The 19664-nt window shown below is 38.5% G+C and overlaps 1 protein-coding gene across 2 annotated transcripts in view; it reads left to right on the top strand.

Moving 5' to 3' along the window:
• Positions 1–19664, top strand: part of mdga1 (MAM domain containing glycosylphosphatidylinositol anchor 1) — a 208754-nt gene that overhangs the window by 67834 nt on the left and 121256 nt on the right. For both annotated transcript variants that reach the window (XM_085451770.1, XM_085451760.1), the window contains exon 4: positions 7935–8109. In XM_085451770.1, the coding sequence (XP_085307896.1) occupies positions 7935–8109 (175 nt within the window). The remainder of the gene's footprint in view (positions 1–7934; positions 8110–19664) is intronic.

Genomic DNA, 19664 nt, shown 5'->3' with positions numbered 1-19664 from the left:
CGTAAACTATTATTAAAAGCTTATTTAAAACTAACTAATCTAATGAATCCAGTTTAGCGATCTTCAAGGCTCTCATGCCTTTTATTTCCATCTTTTTGGCAGGTTTGTCTTGCTTGCTTTAGGATGTTGGAATGAGAAAACTCCCTTTTTTAAAAGGAATTTGCAAAACATGCTTCCATGTTTATGTCGTATTATTACTAAATAAAGAACAGTGTGAAACTGTCCAGTTTCATCGGCTTATATTGGAATGACTTATTGTTTGTTAAAGAAGCAATTTTGAAGCACTACTGTTAGTTTATAGACGAGCGGATGCTTTGAGGCCAAGCTTACTTTTAGATCTGCTGTTATGAGCTATTCAGACTTCTTTGATTAGAAACTAAACAACAAACAAGTGAATTCAACAACCCAAGGCCTTCTCCAACTTTTTGTTTTTAAATCAATGCCTAGAATTTCTCTTTTTCACTGTGCTATTGTACATACATTGTAATTTTCTACTTTTTCCTTGCTTCTTATACATTTATGGCATTTGTGTGTTACATTGCCTTTTGGCTTCATGAAGATGTGTTTGAATAGATTAGGATATATCTACTCGGCTAATCAAGTCTGTCACATAGGGATGCCTCTTTAAAGTGTAGCTTTTGTGTCATGTCTACATATCACTTCACTCTTGTTCAGCCAAACAGCTTTTCTGTGAGTGCAAGGGTCACTGTCCTTGACTGCTTGAGACATTGAGTGAGAACACAAACACCGCATCAAATTAGATTTCAAAACAAAATACTTGTGCTGCTGATGTGCCTGGATGAAGACCTCTGTATTGGACTCTTCCATAGCTTTTCTGTATGTTTGAGTGTCTCTGGAGTGTCTGCTGCCGTGGTAACACACACTGTGCTTTGTAGATGAAACCCTCTCTGAGACTAAAAATAATAAAGTTAAGGTCTAAACGTCTGTTCTTACAAACTAAAATGAAACCACAGGAAAAAAGCAAAGTCTGTATTGACTAGAGACTAGACAGTGAGAGACAGGTATGTGTGCTTGTTTGATGATGTATGTTTTATTTATAAAGTATACAGGGCCGGCCCGTGGCATAGGCCGTATAGGCAAATGCTAAGGGCGCCGTCCATCAGGGGGCGCCACGCCAGTGCCACAAATGTTGAAAAAAAAAAAAAGTTGGTACTATTATTTCTAAATACAAAAAATAATCCCACGTTAATTAAAATGCAAAGTAAAGCTTATTTAATAGAAATATTATTTGTTACAACATTACACTACACTGCTGATGTAGGGGGGCGCCACCTAAAATCTTGCCTAGGGCGCCAGATTGGTTAGGGCCGTTTCTGAAAGTATATATAAAGTAATATTACATTTTAAGATTGTTTTATTCTAGTTTTTTTCAGGCACTTTCAGAACAGAAGCAGTTTGCTGTGGCATTTGGAACATCATTATGAATGCTGTGAATGCATCCAGTGATTTCCTGATTAAGATGTTTGCATGCGTGGGATACGGGTCTTGGTTCGCAGCACAGGTGTTGCATTTGTTTCCCACTTTAAATGATTTGAGCTCTTTGTGGGGAAAAATTTGAGATAGCTTTGTTGAAAGCTAGAGCCGCAGAGCTTTTTCAGTCTAAGCACAGGTCAAAACCGTGGATGTTCTGACTTTATTGGTTGATCTGTGCTTTAGTTGATATCGTAGGGCAAAGTAATCCATAAGATTCTTTTTCTTCCCTTGTGTGTAAGCCTTCTTCAGTTTCTCATTTCTCAGCAGCCTGACATCATCTGATCAGGACATACTCAAAAAAAAAAAAAGATGGCTATGCTCAAATTTCTCCATCCTATGCCGTGCTTGTAATAATTAGCCATTACTCATTACAGCTAACACATCCAACATGAGCAGAGTGTGTTAGGTAGCAGCTGACACTGCAGCTGACGGCTGTTGACACTTTGGAGAGAGCTCTGTATATCTGCTGATGCGGTCTGCCCCTGTTTGCTTTCTTCTGACTTAAACCATCTGATGGTCAAGCAAATGTTGCGCAAACTATTGAGACGCTTCCAGAAATGTAAATGGTGCATTTCTTTTTACTTGCTCTCAAGAAGGCACATTAACCGAATATTCATAAATCACAAGTTTTGAAACTAAGAAAGTGTTGATGTTAAGTGTTTTAACATCTGTATGCTATGCAGACAAATGTAAATGACTTTGTTAACACATGCATTTATTTTTATTATTTTCAAGATTATGACTTTTTTGTAAATGCTGATGATTCTTCTGATTCCTGTAATGTTATCACAGCCTTAGTTTCATATTACAGAGGCAAAAAGAGTGATAAAGGCATCCATATTGTATGACAAGGTTAGAGAGAAGGATGATGTGTTCAATATCAATGAGTCAGTTTTATTGAACTTTTTCTCTGTGATCTGTGCACAGAGGCATGGCTGATGTTCCATACAAACAGAGTCATTTTTTTTGTGTTTTTTAATGGAGTGATACACGGAGAAAACTGGGAACCACTCTAAACAAATATGTTTATTCTATTCAGGGGTAAAAGGAAAGAAAAAGGCCTTAAGCTCATCATCACATAGTAAAGGAGTTAATGGAATAATAAGCAGTAGACCAGATTGGGATGCACATAGGCAAACTCTGTTCTTTAACTTATATTTATTACTTGCCGTTGCTGCTAACTCTTTTAGAAACCCACGTATTCCAATTCTCCTGCAAATAACTCTCCATCCACTTCTGCTCTGCTGTGACAGATAATTAAAAGAGATATTTCTATGCAGTAGATGTTTTGACTTATGCTGCATGTCATCCACACCTTGTCACTTTTAGTTATTCAATAAAGCCATTGTTCATAAACCAGAGCTGAGATAATTACTTCAGTGTTTATCAGTTCAAGCTGCTGCTGTCAACCTGGACTATGCCTTTTTTCATCATAATTTTACTGATATTCTATTTATTTTCACTCTTTCTTTCCCACACTTCCCCTCAGATGTTGCATATTCTGTGCTTGTGCGTGCATTCATGTATGCCTTAGTGCCTGTGTGTGAGTGTGGGTCTGCATCCGTGCCAAGTAGTATTCCCCGATAACAGGATTACCATCTTAAGCCCATTCACGGTAGTGAGCCAGTTGGACGGATAAAGCACTGTATCGTCAACTCCGCTGGTGCTACGTCAAGAAGAGAGTTAGGAAAATTGTGGAAGGCAAGCCTAGCAGGCTCTCTGTGAGTTACTGAGAGGGAATATAAAGGATTCAACTTCTGTAGCGCCACGGGAAGCAGTTGTATAGAGGTGGGAAAGCCTTGCAAGCTAAGCTTTGCTTACAGTGATGTCAAACATGGAAGGATTTAATTTTCACTTTGCTTTACTGAGCGGTTGTGCATGTCCTTGTTTTAAAGGTAAATCTCTCTATTAAGTGTGCAATTTGACTTATTTGAATCAAAGAAGGCAATGTAGTTAAATTACACTATATTAGTAACTGCAAACGTAATTGACTTTAGGTGTGGAGCACAGCAGATGTCCACAGGAGTGACCTGTCCAATTTGTGAACAACATCCAATTTATTCACCATCTGGTGAAGAAATTTTGTTTGCTTGCGTTTTATTTTCATTATTTGTGGCCTGTGAGCTGAAAGTTGCAGGTTAGCATAGATAGGAATATGGTAGAAACATCTCAACAATCGTTTTTCTAGCTAAATGTCAGTATTAAGGCCTCTGATGTATTGTTGTGTTGTTCTGTCAGTTTCCAGTTTGAACAACAGTGCAATGGTGTCTTACAGGCACTGGACCATATCTGCTAGATCCTGCTGATTCTCTCTGATGTGTCAGTTTGAGGAGTGAAGTGAGAACCTTATGGTACGATGCAGAGAGGGAGGAACATGTTTGTGTCGTGTCGACATGTAAAGTAAAAATGTGAAGGGAAAATGCCAGAATCATAGAGGGACAGAATTAAACAGAGACGGGCTGAGAAAGAAAGGAGGTAATAAGGCAACCACACACATAGAGACACACAGTCGAAAACAAATAGAGAAATTTGACAGTTCTCTTCTCTTCTCCCTGTATCTGTCTCATTTCTTCCTAAGCATGCCATCAATGTTTCAGATCCATATTCATCATGCATAATTAGTGCCTGCTGTCGTTCTCTCTTTTCCTTTTCCAGAATTTCTGATTTCAGGCTGTATCTTTTGCCAGTATAGGTACAGTAAATCCATTAAAATCCAATACAACAGCTCTATAATAAATTCCTCCTTTACTCAAAGCTTATAATGTTTAGTTTTGTTGTCACTGTGAGAAAGAGCCATTTATTCAACTGTCTGGACATTTTGGAAGGATGTTGAACATTAAATGCTCTATATTAAGTATACTGAGGATTATAAGCTTCAAAAACTGCTTTTTATCAGGGCCCTTGTATTGGATTTCAGTAGTTTTAGCAAGGTGTGTGTTTCTAATCCACTTGGACCTGGCATTGTTCAAATTTCCAACTGTAGTATGGATCACAGCATATTTACTGTGGCTGGTGAAGCTTTGAGCTGCTCAGAAAATGTTAACTTGCTAGTTGGGTCGCAATATGTTTGACACTGACAACCAGGTTTGTTTATTTGAATCAAATAAATACGAAGCGTCCATGATACTTTCCAAAACAACTTATCGAAAACATTGTTGCTGCATTATGCACATGGCTGGAGACGACTGCTGCTGAAGGTACCAAGAGTTCACCTTTAAGGCAAAGTTAAAAGAGTGTTTCACTAAACAATATTAACTCAAAATTATGTTAGACATATCATATGATTAAATGGATAAGTTATCTGTCTTAATGGTTTTAATGGTGTGGAAAGTGTAATGCACTGTTTGGAAATAAATGCTCTAAGATGAAAATACTGTAGACAAATAACACATTGCACTTGGCCACTAATGGAAAATTTACTAGCTTATTTACGTCTGACCAGTATTTTAGTGCATTCTATGACCACATTCAAAGAAGGCCTAATGGCCAACCCGCCCACCTTCCTTACAAACACCAAGTGGCCCCTAAACCTTCACCTGAAATATTCTGAAAAGGTTGTTCTTCTTTCCTTGGCGCTGTTTCTATGCTCCTGTTGAAACATCTGTGCCCTAGACAGCACACAGATCACCACCTGAATACAGAAAAAGTGAACAAAACTGCCGCTTTTCATGTCAGGCTCAATCCAATGGGACACCAAAACTTCCCTTCACATTACACTTCTAACCGAATGTAAGAGCTAATATTATAAGTCTCTGACTCAACAAATGTGTCTTCATCTCCCAGCATGTGCATGGGGGAGTAAGTCTGGGGAAATATGTGTCTTTCATGTGTGTAAATGGAGGTGTATGTAGACACAAAATCTGATGACAAGTGAGTGTTTGGCTTTCCTGTACTTTGTAAAGAAATAAAAGAAAGGTATCGAGCAAAGTGACCAGACAGGGATAAGATGAGGGACTAAGAGAGATATCCAGACCAATCTGTCAGGACTGTAGTAGGGGAAAAAAGGCACTGGCTATTGAAGGAAAAAGAAAAGAGAGGGGTGTAGAGGGAGGGTGAAGGAGGTCAGAGAAAGAGAGTGCAGGTGATAGTTTTAAGCTGCTGGTGTCGCAGGCAGATAAAGGCTTTTCTGCCGCCTGGTTTGTCATCTGCATTGCGCACAATATCTCCCTTATTCACAGTATCACCTCCTTCTATTTTGCTTCATCTGCCGCCCTGGTGGAGCAACTCCCAGTGTGATGCACTTTTTCTCTTCCCATCATACAGCTGCCAGCAATACAGCATATATCATTCCCTCTTATTCTTTTTCTTACTCACTCTCGCAGGCTGGAAAAAAAAAAAACCCCGATATCTCACTTACACATGCAGACCTTATTTTTCTCTCACACATACCTACTATTTCTATCCAAGTAAAACTCCTTCCTTACATATTTTGTCTCTCTTTACCCTGCGATCTCCTTATTTTACATTATTCTTTGCAGGGATATTATGGAAAACTCAAATGTTGCATCCATCCCCACAGACTTTATTCAATATTTTGAGTGCAATACATTATCAAGATTTCATGTTCAGCCTCATTTTTACATGCACAATTTCCCATCATCAAGCATACAACTGCCTTTAACTGAGATGTAGTATGTTTCTCCCTAAGTTTAAATTCTTAGTACATAATCTTGTCATTAAGATTCTAGTAAACTTGAGCCTAATGGTCCTGAACTTAAAACCTATGAATAACTCTAAAATGCTACTTCTACAAAACTTCAGCAAACAAAGTGTTCACAATTTGTAAGATTTTGACTCATCTTTTAATCCTTGCGTATAAAATGATACGCAAATGCACACTTCATGCTCACTTTCACTCTCTCCCTTTGTGTGTCTCAAAAAGGTCCACAAAAGACACCCACACACAAACACGTGCCCTCATCCAAACTAGAGCCACTAAACCGTGGACAGACAGGGTTCGCTTCATTGCTCACCTTGGCCGGTTGATCAATGGCAGCCTGTCTCCTCCAAATCCCTCCCACAAACAGAGCTGAATAAACAGACAGAGAGCATTTACACAGGCACTGATAATCTGCTAATCCATATAACCTGTTTTCTAATCAACACACAGACAGACACACACATATATGTGGGAGTGAATTGGTAACCAGATATGATGTACAGATCCAGGAACACAAGCAGACCAGAGTGCATGAAAACGGTAATGCACACTTCCACATACAAACGTTTGCATGGACACATACAGACAGTCACTCTATATCAGTGACTTTTGCCTATTATCCTCTCTGACCTCCTTAACAGGACATAGTTGATAGTCTTGCTGAGGTTGATAACAGACAGTAGGGTTAATAGGGATTAATGGACTGTATACACATAGTTATGCAGATACATATGCAAGAGCAAGCCATTCCAGTGCTGATGAGTTTTCAGGCTTTTATGCATCTGTGTGTGTGCACGAATGTTTGTGGGTTTGATTATTCAAGTGAAAGTGTCATGTAGCTGTCGGCCGTGCGGTGCTCCCATGGCTTGATAGGATAACTGAAGCGTGGAAAAGCCATATAGAATTTGTCAAAACTCTTAATGGTCTGAGTATCACAGACACCATGAGTACACAGCTTAGTGCTGTTAACTTCCTCTCTATGGAGAAGGCAGATTTTATCTCAGTGAAAGAAAACTATGTATAATGTTAATTTGCTATATATGCAATTAAATGACCTGCACAGTAAATTAAGGAGTTGTCTTTATACAGACTTGGCATTTCTGCAGGTCACTTCCACTTCTAAATAAAGACTGTTTTAAATGATTAATTAGGTAGGATATTCATCCAACTACTCTTTCAGCATGCCCCCCCCCCCCCCCCACACACACACACACACGCGCACACAACAAAAACCCCAACCTTGAATAACTTAATTGCCGCAGAAAATTAGAAAGGACTTTCAGATCACTGTTTTAAAACAAATCATGCTGATAAATGAGTATTTGACCTACCAGACAGATATTTACATTAACTTCATTTTCAGTGATGCAGTCTTTTTTCCTTCTGAGGGTCGTACACACTTAAAACTTGCAATGCACTACTACTTCAGTGGGTTGCTAGCATTTAGTGAACATTACAAATTGTCTATCAACAGATAAGAACACTATCTTGTTGTGCTTTGCCAGTGTTTGTTAGTGTCACCACTGCGTGATATTATTTTATTGGTGTTTTTATAAGAAAAAGTCTCTGCTTTATAAGAAAGCAGAGACTTTTTCTGCTTTTTTGTTTATATTTTAGTTTTTCATGTTTTTAAAGAAGTGCATTTTTGAAGAACTTTGCTCTGTTGCCTTCTCAACATCTTTCTGTTACACTTGACTGATTCTGTCCTTTAACATAACTCACTGCCTTCGACAGCACTTTCGTCTTCTTAACATCTCCACCCTTCCCCCACTCTCTTCAGGTACGGTGGACGAAGACAGCAGGCAGTGCGTCAGACAAGTTCCAGGAAACATCCATCTACAATGAGACACTACGCATTGAGGGCATCCAGAGGGTGCAGGGAGGTCGCTACTACTGCAAGGCTGACAACGGGGTGGGGGTGGCTGCCATCAAGTCCATCCGTGTAGATGTGCAGTGTAAGTGGGCAGGGAGAAAAAGAAAAAAAAAATGCTCCTTCCACTTCAAGACCACAGCTGACTTTCACTACAGCTATTCCCACCGTTAGAAAAGATCAAGATGGAGAGAGATGGAAAGATTGCAAGAGGAAAGATGAAAGACTGATTGGATGGATGATGAGATTTCAGGTGGGAATGGCTTCCAAGAGTATCTGATGAATTATAGGTGGGTGGATGAAGTCGGATTAGGGGGAGGGGTGATAGATCAAACAGACCTGTAGCATTGGGATACTATAGATAAGAATGCGCAACACATTATTTCATTGAGATATTAGCCATAGGCTTGGGTTATAGAGGACACATTGGGACAACAGTGGACAGTTTACTCCACCAATAAAGGTAAATAAGGTAGGAAGGGGAAAAGGCGTTTTTTGTCAGATACTCTTGGGGAAATGTGAAGTCTGTGGCACATATCAAGAGTTTAATAACAGTTAGTCCAGGCAGTACGGGCTCCCTAACACAATGTTTCTCAACTAACAAATGTCATGAACTCAAACAGGGTAAGAGAGGAAAAGTAACATCTACAAAATCACATTATTGGCTGCTTAGTCTAAGATGCCCTTAAAGTTTCTTGATATTTTTTAAATATCCTCTAACTTGCCAATGCCAGCCACAAATGCCAACCAGCTTATCATTCAGAGATGACCTCTCCTTTTTAGACCTTCTTTGACCTGTCCTTGCAGACTTCAGTTTTACAATGGGACTTATTAGACTGTATCTTGAAAAAAGGTACTAGGCAAAGGTGCAAAATTCTGCCTCAAAGTCTACTTCAGTTCTGCTTCAAGGCTTAAGCAGGTAAACAGACATTTTTGAGAGTGACACTCCAATGTTGAAGTGGTTTAACCTGAAACACTGTACAACATTTTTAAGATCTGTTGCAGTCAAATAAAAATAAATGTATGCTGGAACTGGAGAAAGAAAACAACTGTGAAAGGCCATGTAATGCCAGGACTGCATGCTATTTGTGCATCCACAGTAATTGATAAAATTCACTTAACATGTTTGTTGAGATAAGAGCACGATAACATGATCCAAGGCCACTTAAATGTGACTTCGGTCCATGTTCCATCATCTATTTTTATGAAAAAAAAAAAGCTTTTGAAATATTATCTCATGCAGCCAAAGTTAGTATCAGCTTCTGGAAACACTTTGTTGTGCCTCCTTAAATGTTAAGGTTAACAGCACTGCAACATTACCTCACAAAAAATGTTGATATCATTTACTTACTAATACTCAGAAAAAAATATTATTGATGATTTCAGAGATATTTATAAATTTTGTTTTCTAACCCCCCCCCCCATTGCCCAACTTTGACTGTTTAGATGCAGCATTGTGTTGTAGGGGTCCCGTGCTGCTGCCTGTTTCACTGCCCCACTGTCCCAGTGAGTCAAGGGTCAGGTCATGGTGACAGGTTGATTGAAATGCAACTACATACTCAACACATCAATACTGTTATCCACTTTTATTCTTTCCTGGCATCTTAAAATCCTTATCCATTTGTTATGGCTTCTTACTGCATAAATAGTGTCTTTCTTCATTGATTTAATCATTTTGATGGTGGGTTTATAGACTAATAGAAAGACGCTGATCTTAAGAGAAGACCCTATAATGTAACGCATCCATTACCTGCCTTTCTTTTGCTTAGTTCAGCTCTTTTTTTTTTCCTTCTTGGTTTGCAGGGCATTATGTCTACCTCCTTCAGTGCAAATTCCCAAATTATTTCACCTGTGCACTCACACAAATACACACATCTACAGACACACACACATACATATTCGCACCATGCTTGTCCCTGTAGAATTTGTCGCTTACCCACAACCCTGGCTCAGCCTCTTAATGGGGCTCTCCCTCCTCCCTCCTTGTTCAGTCCCCCTTTCAGCTGATAGTGTTAGTTCTCCCCAGGCACTAGCTTGGCCCCTGCTGGGGAGCTGGTAATTGCAGGGGGCTTGGGTAGTAAACAGGTTGCATTGTGAGTGTAGTTGTGACAGGAGCTCTGTGAAGCTAACCAGCTCTGACGGCCAATGCTTGTTCAATTCCCCTTCCCCCATGCTGCGTTAGACCCAGCGGCAATCAGCCAAGCTTCCTACACAGGGCAACTTTAGTGCTAGAACGATGTAACAATTAGCCCAGGCTACTGGGGGGAAAAAAGGAAGAGAGATATATGAAAGTCGAGGTGAAGATGGATGGGAGAGAGAGAAAGGGGGTTAGAAAGAGGAAGGAAGGAAGAGGGACAAGCAGGGATGAAACAAGGAACAGCAACCATCTAGGTTTACTGTTTACGTGATATGAAAAATCCTTAAAGGTCCTGCATGGAGGTCAGTTGGAAAGAGGAAGAACGCCCCCCCCCCCAAAGTATATTTTATGTATATAAATGCATGCATGGCTAGCAAATTAAATGACACAGTGTGGTTGGTTCGTATGAAGCTGAGCCATTTTCCATCAGAACTTGGAAGTAGATCATATTCTTCTTAGAACAGATACTAAAAGTTACTGCAGCTTGGCACAGTGTATGATTCACATTAGTTTTATATATACCAATGTATTCAGTGACCCCTTATGCACTTCGGATACAAGACTGGGCTGATATTTCAGGCAGATACGTTTTTCTATCTAATGTAAAAGTGTCTCTTGAGTAACTAAATGAACTGGCACCCACTAAAAATGTTTTTATAATAGATAATTAACTATAGTGCCAATATAGTGCAGAGGGATTGCTATGATCATAGCTATTAAAAGAAAAAGAAATCAAACACATAATCTTAAATGAATTTTAGTTATCACTATGACTGCTGCTTACTTTGCCAGAATCAGCAATACTTCATGTTGCCAAAATTTGGATTTTGTAGCTCTAAACCGCTTACAAGATTGCAGCTGGTGGTAAACACAAGAGACAGGTTCAAATAGGTCATGTCAAAAAATGAATAAGAGACATTGCAAATGTCTCTTATTCTGGGGTTTTAATGTCTGGGGTTTTTTCTAAAGAAATTATGCATAAGAACCAGAAGGGTTTTAGATTTGTAGTCCCAGCAGGAAGAACGAAACTGTGGAAAAAGGAAACACAGTGACACTTCTTATCTTGTTTACCACTGCCTTTGCAGTGTCTGAGAAAGAAAGAGTGCACACAGTGTGAGAACACTGACCTGGATCCTGCCTATTGGGTTTGCAGGTCAGATCATAGTTACCTAAAGAGTACTTGACCTTTCTTGGTAAAAATGAACAGTGGAAAGCTGAGGTAGTGGTGAGTGATTGCAGTCAAATAGATTCTATTATTATGGTGGCCAAATTTCCGCTGAAATAATGGGGAAGAAAGGAAGGACGAAGAATAACAAAAAGATGGAAAAGAATGAGACAGATGGAAAGAGAAGCCAAAAGACAAATGAAGGCATTAAAAAGGAGGAATGGAATTTGTGAAGGGAAATGAGAGTAGAGAGCCATGTGCATTAGATGCACTTGTGCTTTTCAATTTGGATGGCTCCAAGAGACCGGTTATTGGATTAGAGAAGCGGTCCCCAACCTTTTTTGCGCCACGGACTGGTTTATGCCCGACAATATTTTCACGGACCAGCCTTTAAGGTGTCACGGATAAATACAACAAAATAAAACTAGTACCGGTACCGAAAAAAAAAGATTTATTCATAACACACGTGAAAAGACCCAGGAAAACAGAGTTAACGATAAAAACAATAACAAAATAACGCTGAAAATCGATAAAAACCCTGAAAACCATATATTTCAGACCTGAGCGTCAACTCTCGCGGCCCGGTACCAAACAACTCGCGTACCGGTCCGAGGCCCGGGGGTTGGGGACCACTGGACTAGAGGGTAGAACAGGTTGTTACCTGTACAGGGTGCAAACAAGAGATTTAGCTGTCCCCCTCTCCATCTCTCAGTCATAAAACTGATCTTATCCTCCGTGTCTCAGCTGTTTTGAAACAGCTTTAAGATGTTTTTAAAATGGAGTGACCAAACACTGCTCTTCATATTCACTCTTACCTTTTATTTGTCACATCTTCCTCTTTCTCCTCTTATTCCCCCATCTTTCATGTTCTTACCCTCCTTGTTTTTTCTTCCTCCTGCTTCCTGCACACTTACTGCCTTCCTCCATAAACTGCACCAGTGAATGATGGAACAATGTATGTGTATGTACGTGTGTGTGTGTGCAAGCACACATCTGCATGCGTGCATGGGTGGATGTGTACATATGCAGTAAATCTGCTGGTGTCTTTCTCCACTCAGCTGTGAGGCTAAACCAAACACAGCAGTCTCTGGTTGTAGGTCATTTACCCAAATGTAGATTTAACGTTAGTTTCATGGAGGCATGCAAGAAGTGCTCGCACATGCAAACACAACCCCTTGCTTGTTGCTTATTTATAGGCAGCACATGCACATTTTTTTAATTTACATAAATAAACGTGCACTGATGCATGCAGGAACATGTACGCACTTGCAGGTATAGTGTGAGAGTGAGATGAACAATAATAAAGTGGCCAGAAAGTAAATGGCAAATGGAAACTTATGGAGTGACCGCACATATACAATATTCTAGTTAAAATAAAAGGCTTTTTTCTATCATAATCTCTTTGCAGTTGTGTTAATTGATCCCTTATATAGTTTTTTCCTTTGTCAAATACATGTGAAGCATGGGCTATTCCTTTCTGCTGCCAGTCTTCTCGTTCCCACTTCCACAAGGGGGGCACATTAATCTTTGCAATCTTTACATTAATTAACTGCCACTTAGTTATCCTAATACTCTCCACACAGCAACACACCATCCACCAATAAGCCATTAACGCAAACAACCTCCTTTCCTTCTCAGACCTCCACCACAACTGGGTCACTCAAATCAAACTGCACACCATTGATCTGGCACCCTAACCACCGAGACAGTGGGGCAGTGAGCAGGCGGGGTTTAACTTTGCGTAGCCTCTACTGATGGGATGGACTTGGTTCAGAAACCCAACTGGTGATATGTAGATAGAATCTGTGAAAAGTATTTTTGTTTAGATCAGATCAAAGGATACGTGGACCTATTTCTCTCTTTAGGATACGCCAAGGTAAGTGGAAAACGGCAAGTGTTGAGTTAATCATGATGATCATATAGTGATGTCCGTAATTATGCTGATGATGTTTATGTGGATGGCAATGTGGTTACAGCAGGGATGAGGATCATGATACTGATCCATTGGCAGGGGAATATTGCTTCTCTTTGTTGTTTCTCTTGCTACTGTTAATCCCTTATTGATGTCCAATCACTCACCATCTCCATTAATTCTATTTTAATATATCGCATGCTACTGAGGTAAGTGGAAGTTACTGTACTTCAGAAGTGGCAAAAATACATTTCTACCAGATATCTATCTCTTTGCCCAGCTACCCTCAACTCATCTCATAAATACCTATAGTACAAAAGAATACAAACTTTATTTCAACTTAAATTGTAATTTTACATAACATACTCAGCTTGAACATCTGTCACGTTGAACACAAACAGAGAAAACCAACCATTTATATTGTGAGCTCCAGTAGAGTTTGTGTACAGGCTGTGATCAGCTGAGCTGTGGTACTGCTCTGTAAGTCATTCCTCTTTATGGATTTAAATATTTCAATTTTTCAATACTACATGAACTATTATGGATGGTTTCCTACTCCTAGACAGTAGAAAGCTAGTATAAAGGTGGAATTCAGGGAATCGAATTAACATCGCTGGCTTAAATATAAATTAATGTCTGCCAGTCTTGATTTAACCTAACAAAGCTTCTCTGCGTCCATCCAACATGGTGCATTACTGTACTACTACTTTTACCTGCGTGGTATCTATATGTTGTGTTCATTTTAAATTTAAGCAGAATGTTACAACTAAATCCAAGTGATCAACATTAAACAACCTCTTCAGAATACTTTCCAGAGAAAATGACAAATCCTGTGGCAGACTCAGCAGTTACTGTGTAAGTCAATGGAGTGTGAAACCATGAGTTTCTAAATCCGCATGAGTCCTTTAACAACTTTGGCAGTTATCACTAATAGTTGCCAATAGTTGTGCGTGTCAAGAGATGAATAGATGAACTTCTGAATCTGTATTTTTCACAATGATACCCCCCCCCCCCCACACACACACATATTTTCACACATAAGTAGTAGGCTAGGTGGTCAGTTGATCCCTGTTGAAATTCTTCTATCACAATGTTTGCTCTATGGTTCAGGGTGATGAGGTTTGGGCTGAAGAAATAGAAATTGGCAGGAGCCCTGCTGGTGTAGTCAGGGAAAGCATACAGGTATAGTACTTTTTTAATACTGGTTGCATGCACACACTTTTACCAGTCAATAACTGAACTGTGGTCTACACAGAGAGACAGAGTGAAGCAGAAACAGGCAGTTTAAAGGAAACTTTGACCTTTCAGTCAGATTAAAGTTGAAGCCACAGGGTGAATCATGGGCCCACCACACCACTGTCTGAGTCACACAGTGTAGTAAGCTCACACAAACTTTCTTCCTTTGCTCATCATCTCTTTCATATCTCTCGCCATGTGTTCCTCCCTTTCTTACTTTTCCCGTGTCTCTGTGCCACTCTGTACTCCTCCCACAGCTTATAATTACTCTTGGTTGCTTTTTCTGTAGTGATGGTATATACCATAGAATTCACTTTCTCAAGATATAGTGAGTGGGACTTCTTGGGAAAAACAAAAAGTTAAATAAAGTTACAGAAAGGGCTATACAGTGTCTCCCCCCTCTTAGATCTTCACAATAACTGAATATATCCTCTTACACTTGCAATATATATTTCTGATTGTGCATTTTTGTGATTTCCCTTGCCTGTTTGTGTTTTCTACATCAGGGCAGCCTAGCCTCTGCGGGAAATCCATCTCGTACTTGTTTTTTGTTAGTTTCATACACTCTGCTTTTCTTATCCATTCTCTTTCTATGAAGGAGTGGTAAATTTTTTCCCACTGTTATTGAAGGGCCGTATTTTGATATATAGTGTATAGCTTTTTTAAATTATGTTTTTTACTTTCACTCTGATTTTCTAAGGCTGAATTTGATGTGATAGTTAGAGGAAGTACTTTAAAGGTGACCAAGTCAGTTTGTTTTAATCCAAAAACTTTGCATGGTCTTGATGAAAATGTATCCTGAGAAAAGTAATTTAAAAAGTATTTATTGATAGTGTTCGTCACTGAACAATCTGTGATCAGTTTGCACTGGTAGTAAATATACTATGTACTGTATATTCCACAATGAAACACAGCGCCAAATTCAGCCCAATGGTATTATGTGAACTTTGGTCTGGGTCAAAAGTCAAAATTATGTTGTTTTGGGGTTACTTGTTTATGTCTATATTTTTGCAGCCAATACTGACAGCTACCCATTTCTAATAAACAGCTGATTCTTTATTATAAAAACAAAACCTCTGCTGCACACTAGAATCTGTGCAGTGGGATGCTGCTTTTTTTTAGAGAGAATGTCTCCCATTAGTGGGTATTACTTGGATCGCTCTTATGTTATTTAATAAATCTAAAATTGCTGCTGGCTCTACATTAACATTTTCAGTCCAACATTAGATGGGGTCTTCAGGGATTATTTTGTCTGTGGCTGAAGTTGAAATCTGGCTTCACAGTTTTGGTCTGATTAGCTAGAAAATAAGTATTATGATGAAACGTTAAGGATGCATCATTTTGATCTGTGAGGTAAAGATCATTGATATTTAAGGAGTCTGTTTTTATCTTCTTTCTGTAACCTAACCCTAACACCCATGACATGTTCCTTTATCTGTGTGTATCTACTGCATTTTGCGTGTTATGATCCATGTTTTCTTCCAGCAATATGTATGGATTAGGGATGACACCTTATAATACCTTTATATATATATATATATATATATATATATATATATATATATATATATATATATATAAAAATTCTGAAATCAGCTATGTTATATAGATTAAAGTGTTTGAAATGTTATATAATAGTGTCTGTTGCCACATCACTAATTTAAAAGAGATCACAAGATCTTTATTATTATTATTATTATTATTATTATTATTTATTTATTTATTTATTTTTGCCCCTTGTATGTATGAAATGTATGAGAAAGAAGATGTGGATCTCCGTGTTGTGTTTACTCATAGTTAGTTTGGTGGATACCGTACATTCTGGCATACACAAATCCTAGCCTTAGACCTGACATTGCAAGCTTTACCTCGCCTCACAAGTTTATTTTTAAGTGATCGATAGCCAGGTTAAAACGTCATCCCCAGTTAAAGAATTGAACTCAACATTCACACTGTGATTCACATTGCTGTCAAATATCTGGGACAGTGAGTACCAAAGGCTACATTCTTAAAAGTAAAAATGTTCCACTTAAGTGATATATAGTGCTTCTGTGCAGTAGCTCAATGAGTTTAATTTGGTGCTAACACTGCAGGGTTAGGGGTCTAGTTCCCATTGGGCTTATGTGCCAAAAATATATCGAGACAGCTCTTTGGATTAAACCATCTAGCAAACTGCCTAGAGTTCAGGTGTAATACAATATGCTTAGTATGTTATTTTGTATTTTATAAGCTCATTATAATTTTCTAATATAAGTGAGATTATCAAGTGTGTAGGTATCGTGAACTGCCAGCATTCCCCAGTGTCAAGGGTAAATAATGTGTAGCACCTTTCAGACACACTCATTTATGGTCATGTGAGAGCATTTGAACATGGCTACTTCATGTCTAAATTAGCATACTAATGATTTTTTAATTGCTTTTAATGTCTTGCATTCTCAAGCTCTCACACTAATGTGATGCAAGCCTGAGACTGGCTTATAGAAAATATTTTCTTTCTGCAAATATGATAAAGTCTAAACGTTTCACCACCGGCTACAAAATCATGAAAGAGCAAAAAAGAAACTCTGTGTGCACCTTTGGTTGACAGATAGACTTATCTGAAATTAACAAACACCTTTCATTAAAGTTGACTTTTCCCTTGTTCACTTGGCTCTGCAATAAAATGTATATAAAAAAACAACTTTAGGTTGTGTTGGGGTCTGATAATATGCCATGCCATGGTCTGACTGTATTTGATTAGAAGTAAATATACTTAAAGGGAACATAAAACACTATATGTATGAAGGAACCCTACTCTCAAAAACTGACATTATTTAGCCCCTTTGTTTTCCACTGAGTTATCAATTCTGTCACTAGTTAGCTAATATAAACCTATTTACCAATGTAAACCAACCAACAAGGTGATGTCACGTTCTGTACTGGCACAAGATGGTGTTAAACATGTTTTAAAAACTTTAACTTTAAGCTCTTTTTTCTTAAATGCAGCTTCACAGACAGACTTAAATCTATCGGTTTTTGACAGCAGGGCTCAATAGTGTAAATTAGCCTTTAAATATGTAGTGTTTCATGTCCACTTTAACATTCAGTTTTATTATCCAACTGTTTGAAGTTTTAGATCCATGTTTTGATTTCTTTATTATGCTTGTTTTCTTGTGATGTAACGGAGTCTGTGATTTCTTGGAGGGTTTTTTGTGTATGTTCTAGATTTTCCTAGTGAAAAGTCGTTACTGTGCAATCCTGTGTTTTGGTTCATGTTTCCAGTGATGGACTATTTTTCTTTTGTTGTTATTGTTCTTGTAGTATTTGGGTTTTGTTTTTTGGTTTCTATTCTACTATTAGCTTGCAATTCCTCATTTTGTATCTACTGTAGCTTCACTTACTACTTTGAGGTTCTTAATTGTGTGTTCAGCCCCTGTCTTATTTCAGGATTCATGTCCCAGTCACATTGTGTTGGGGTGTTTCTCATTTCACTATTAAGGCTATTTTTCAGCTGTGTCTGATTTTAGAATTACTCCCTCCTGTCAGTCTTTCCTGATTGTTTTCACCTGTGCTATGTGTTCAGCTGTGTTTTGTTCACCACCTGTTTCCACAGTGTCCTCCAGCCCTTATTGCCTTTGTCAGATAGCCTGTTTTAGTGCATGTGTTTTTAGTATTCTTAGCATTTTGGCACTTGGTTAAAGGTTACTTTTCTTCTGGAAAAAAAAAAACCTTGTCGATCAAGGGTGTACTATGAAACAAGTGCAACATAGCTAGTATTTGTGTTATGTGGCCCGACAAAACCTAAAACTCCAGTTGGAGATAAGCAATATCATGACTATGGTTGTCAACTTTCTTTCATAATCGAGTCATTTGATGTGTCATGTCAGGGATCAACTGAGCCCCGCCTACTCAAATATGAGACATTATCAGAGGAATAGGGGTTAGACATCTAAGCAAAATAGTTTGCACTCATCTGCAACTTTGATAAGATACCCCTCAACAGGTTGCATTTATAAAATACGTTCCGTCAGCACCTAAAGCTTATTCTAAACAAAAGGATTAGCAAAAATGTGGTGCTTCCAGCTGGTTTTAAATCAAAAATCCAAACAAGATATTTCCACCCACTTTTGAACTGAACAATAATATTACAAGGAGGTGAAGGTTTGTTAGTTACCTCCATCTGTTTTAAAAGTTGTTCCTCTGGGTTTATGCAACAAATGACAACAGGGAGTACACCTGTGAGTCTTTCCATTAAAATACTCAGTGACTTTGGGACAGGAATCAATTGCACATGGTGTTGTGTTTTTCACTTATCTCAGGTGAAACTGGACCCAGTCACGGTCTGTAAGCTACAGTTTAACTATGGTGTAATTTTATTCACTAAACTTACATCAAATGTTGGATTTAGGATGCTTACTTGTCAAAGAAACATATAAAAACTGGCAAGAAAACACAGTTTACCTGAACAGTATATACCATAGAAAGGACAATGGCCAGACTGCTTTGAGCTAATTAGGAAGATAGAAGAAGCAACTCAGATAACCAGTTATTACAACAAAAGTGTGCAGAAGAACATATCTGAAATCAAAAACCATCAAACCTTTCAGCAGATGGGCTATAGCAGCAGAAGCCCTCACCATGTGCCACTTCTATCAAGTCAAAACATGAAACCGAGATTACAATTCATGCGAATCACCTCACCAAAATCAGACAATAGAAGATTGACAAAACATTACCTGGTCTGATGATTCTCGATTTGTGCTGTGACATTCAGATGACAGGGTCCAAATTTGACATGGGTATCACTGCTGAATTATTTATAGTGTGAAAAAAATACATACTTCTGATCCCCGTTGTCGACGGTATGAAGAGAAGTCATCCAGCACTTGCTATATACAGTAACCAAACGGTGTAGCCAAATGGTGTCTCTCACTACATGAGGTTCTGAGTTTTGAGGTTCATAGATTAATAGCAAAATAACATGTTTTTTAAAAACTTGTTGGTATTTTTACACATAGTCCTGTAAAGGGCTTTTACTATACAGATTTTCTTTTGAGTTTAGCGCCAGGTAAAACAAATGTCAGTAACATTCAGTTTTCTTATGTATCCTTAGTAATTCCATCTGAAAAGAAATCCATGTATAGCTGTACAAAAATATAGCAAATATGACCCTAGAATGTAATTAATTAAAAAGTGGTGGTGTCCAAGGAT

This window comes from Copadichromis virginalis, linkage group LG1 (genome assembly GCF_057382275.1).
Source record: "Copadichromis virginalis isolate Kocher_CV1m ecotype Utaka linkage group LG1, C_Virginalis_male_GT1.1, whole genome shotgun sequence".
In the NCBI taxonomy this organism is placed as follows: Eukaryota; Metazoa; Chordata; class Actinopteri; order Cichliformes; family Cichlidae; genus Copadichromis; species Copadichromis virginalis.
Note: the sequence above shows the minus strand (reverse complement) of the source record. Positions and strands in the feature narration are given on the sequence as shown.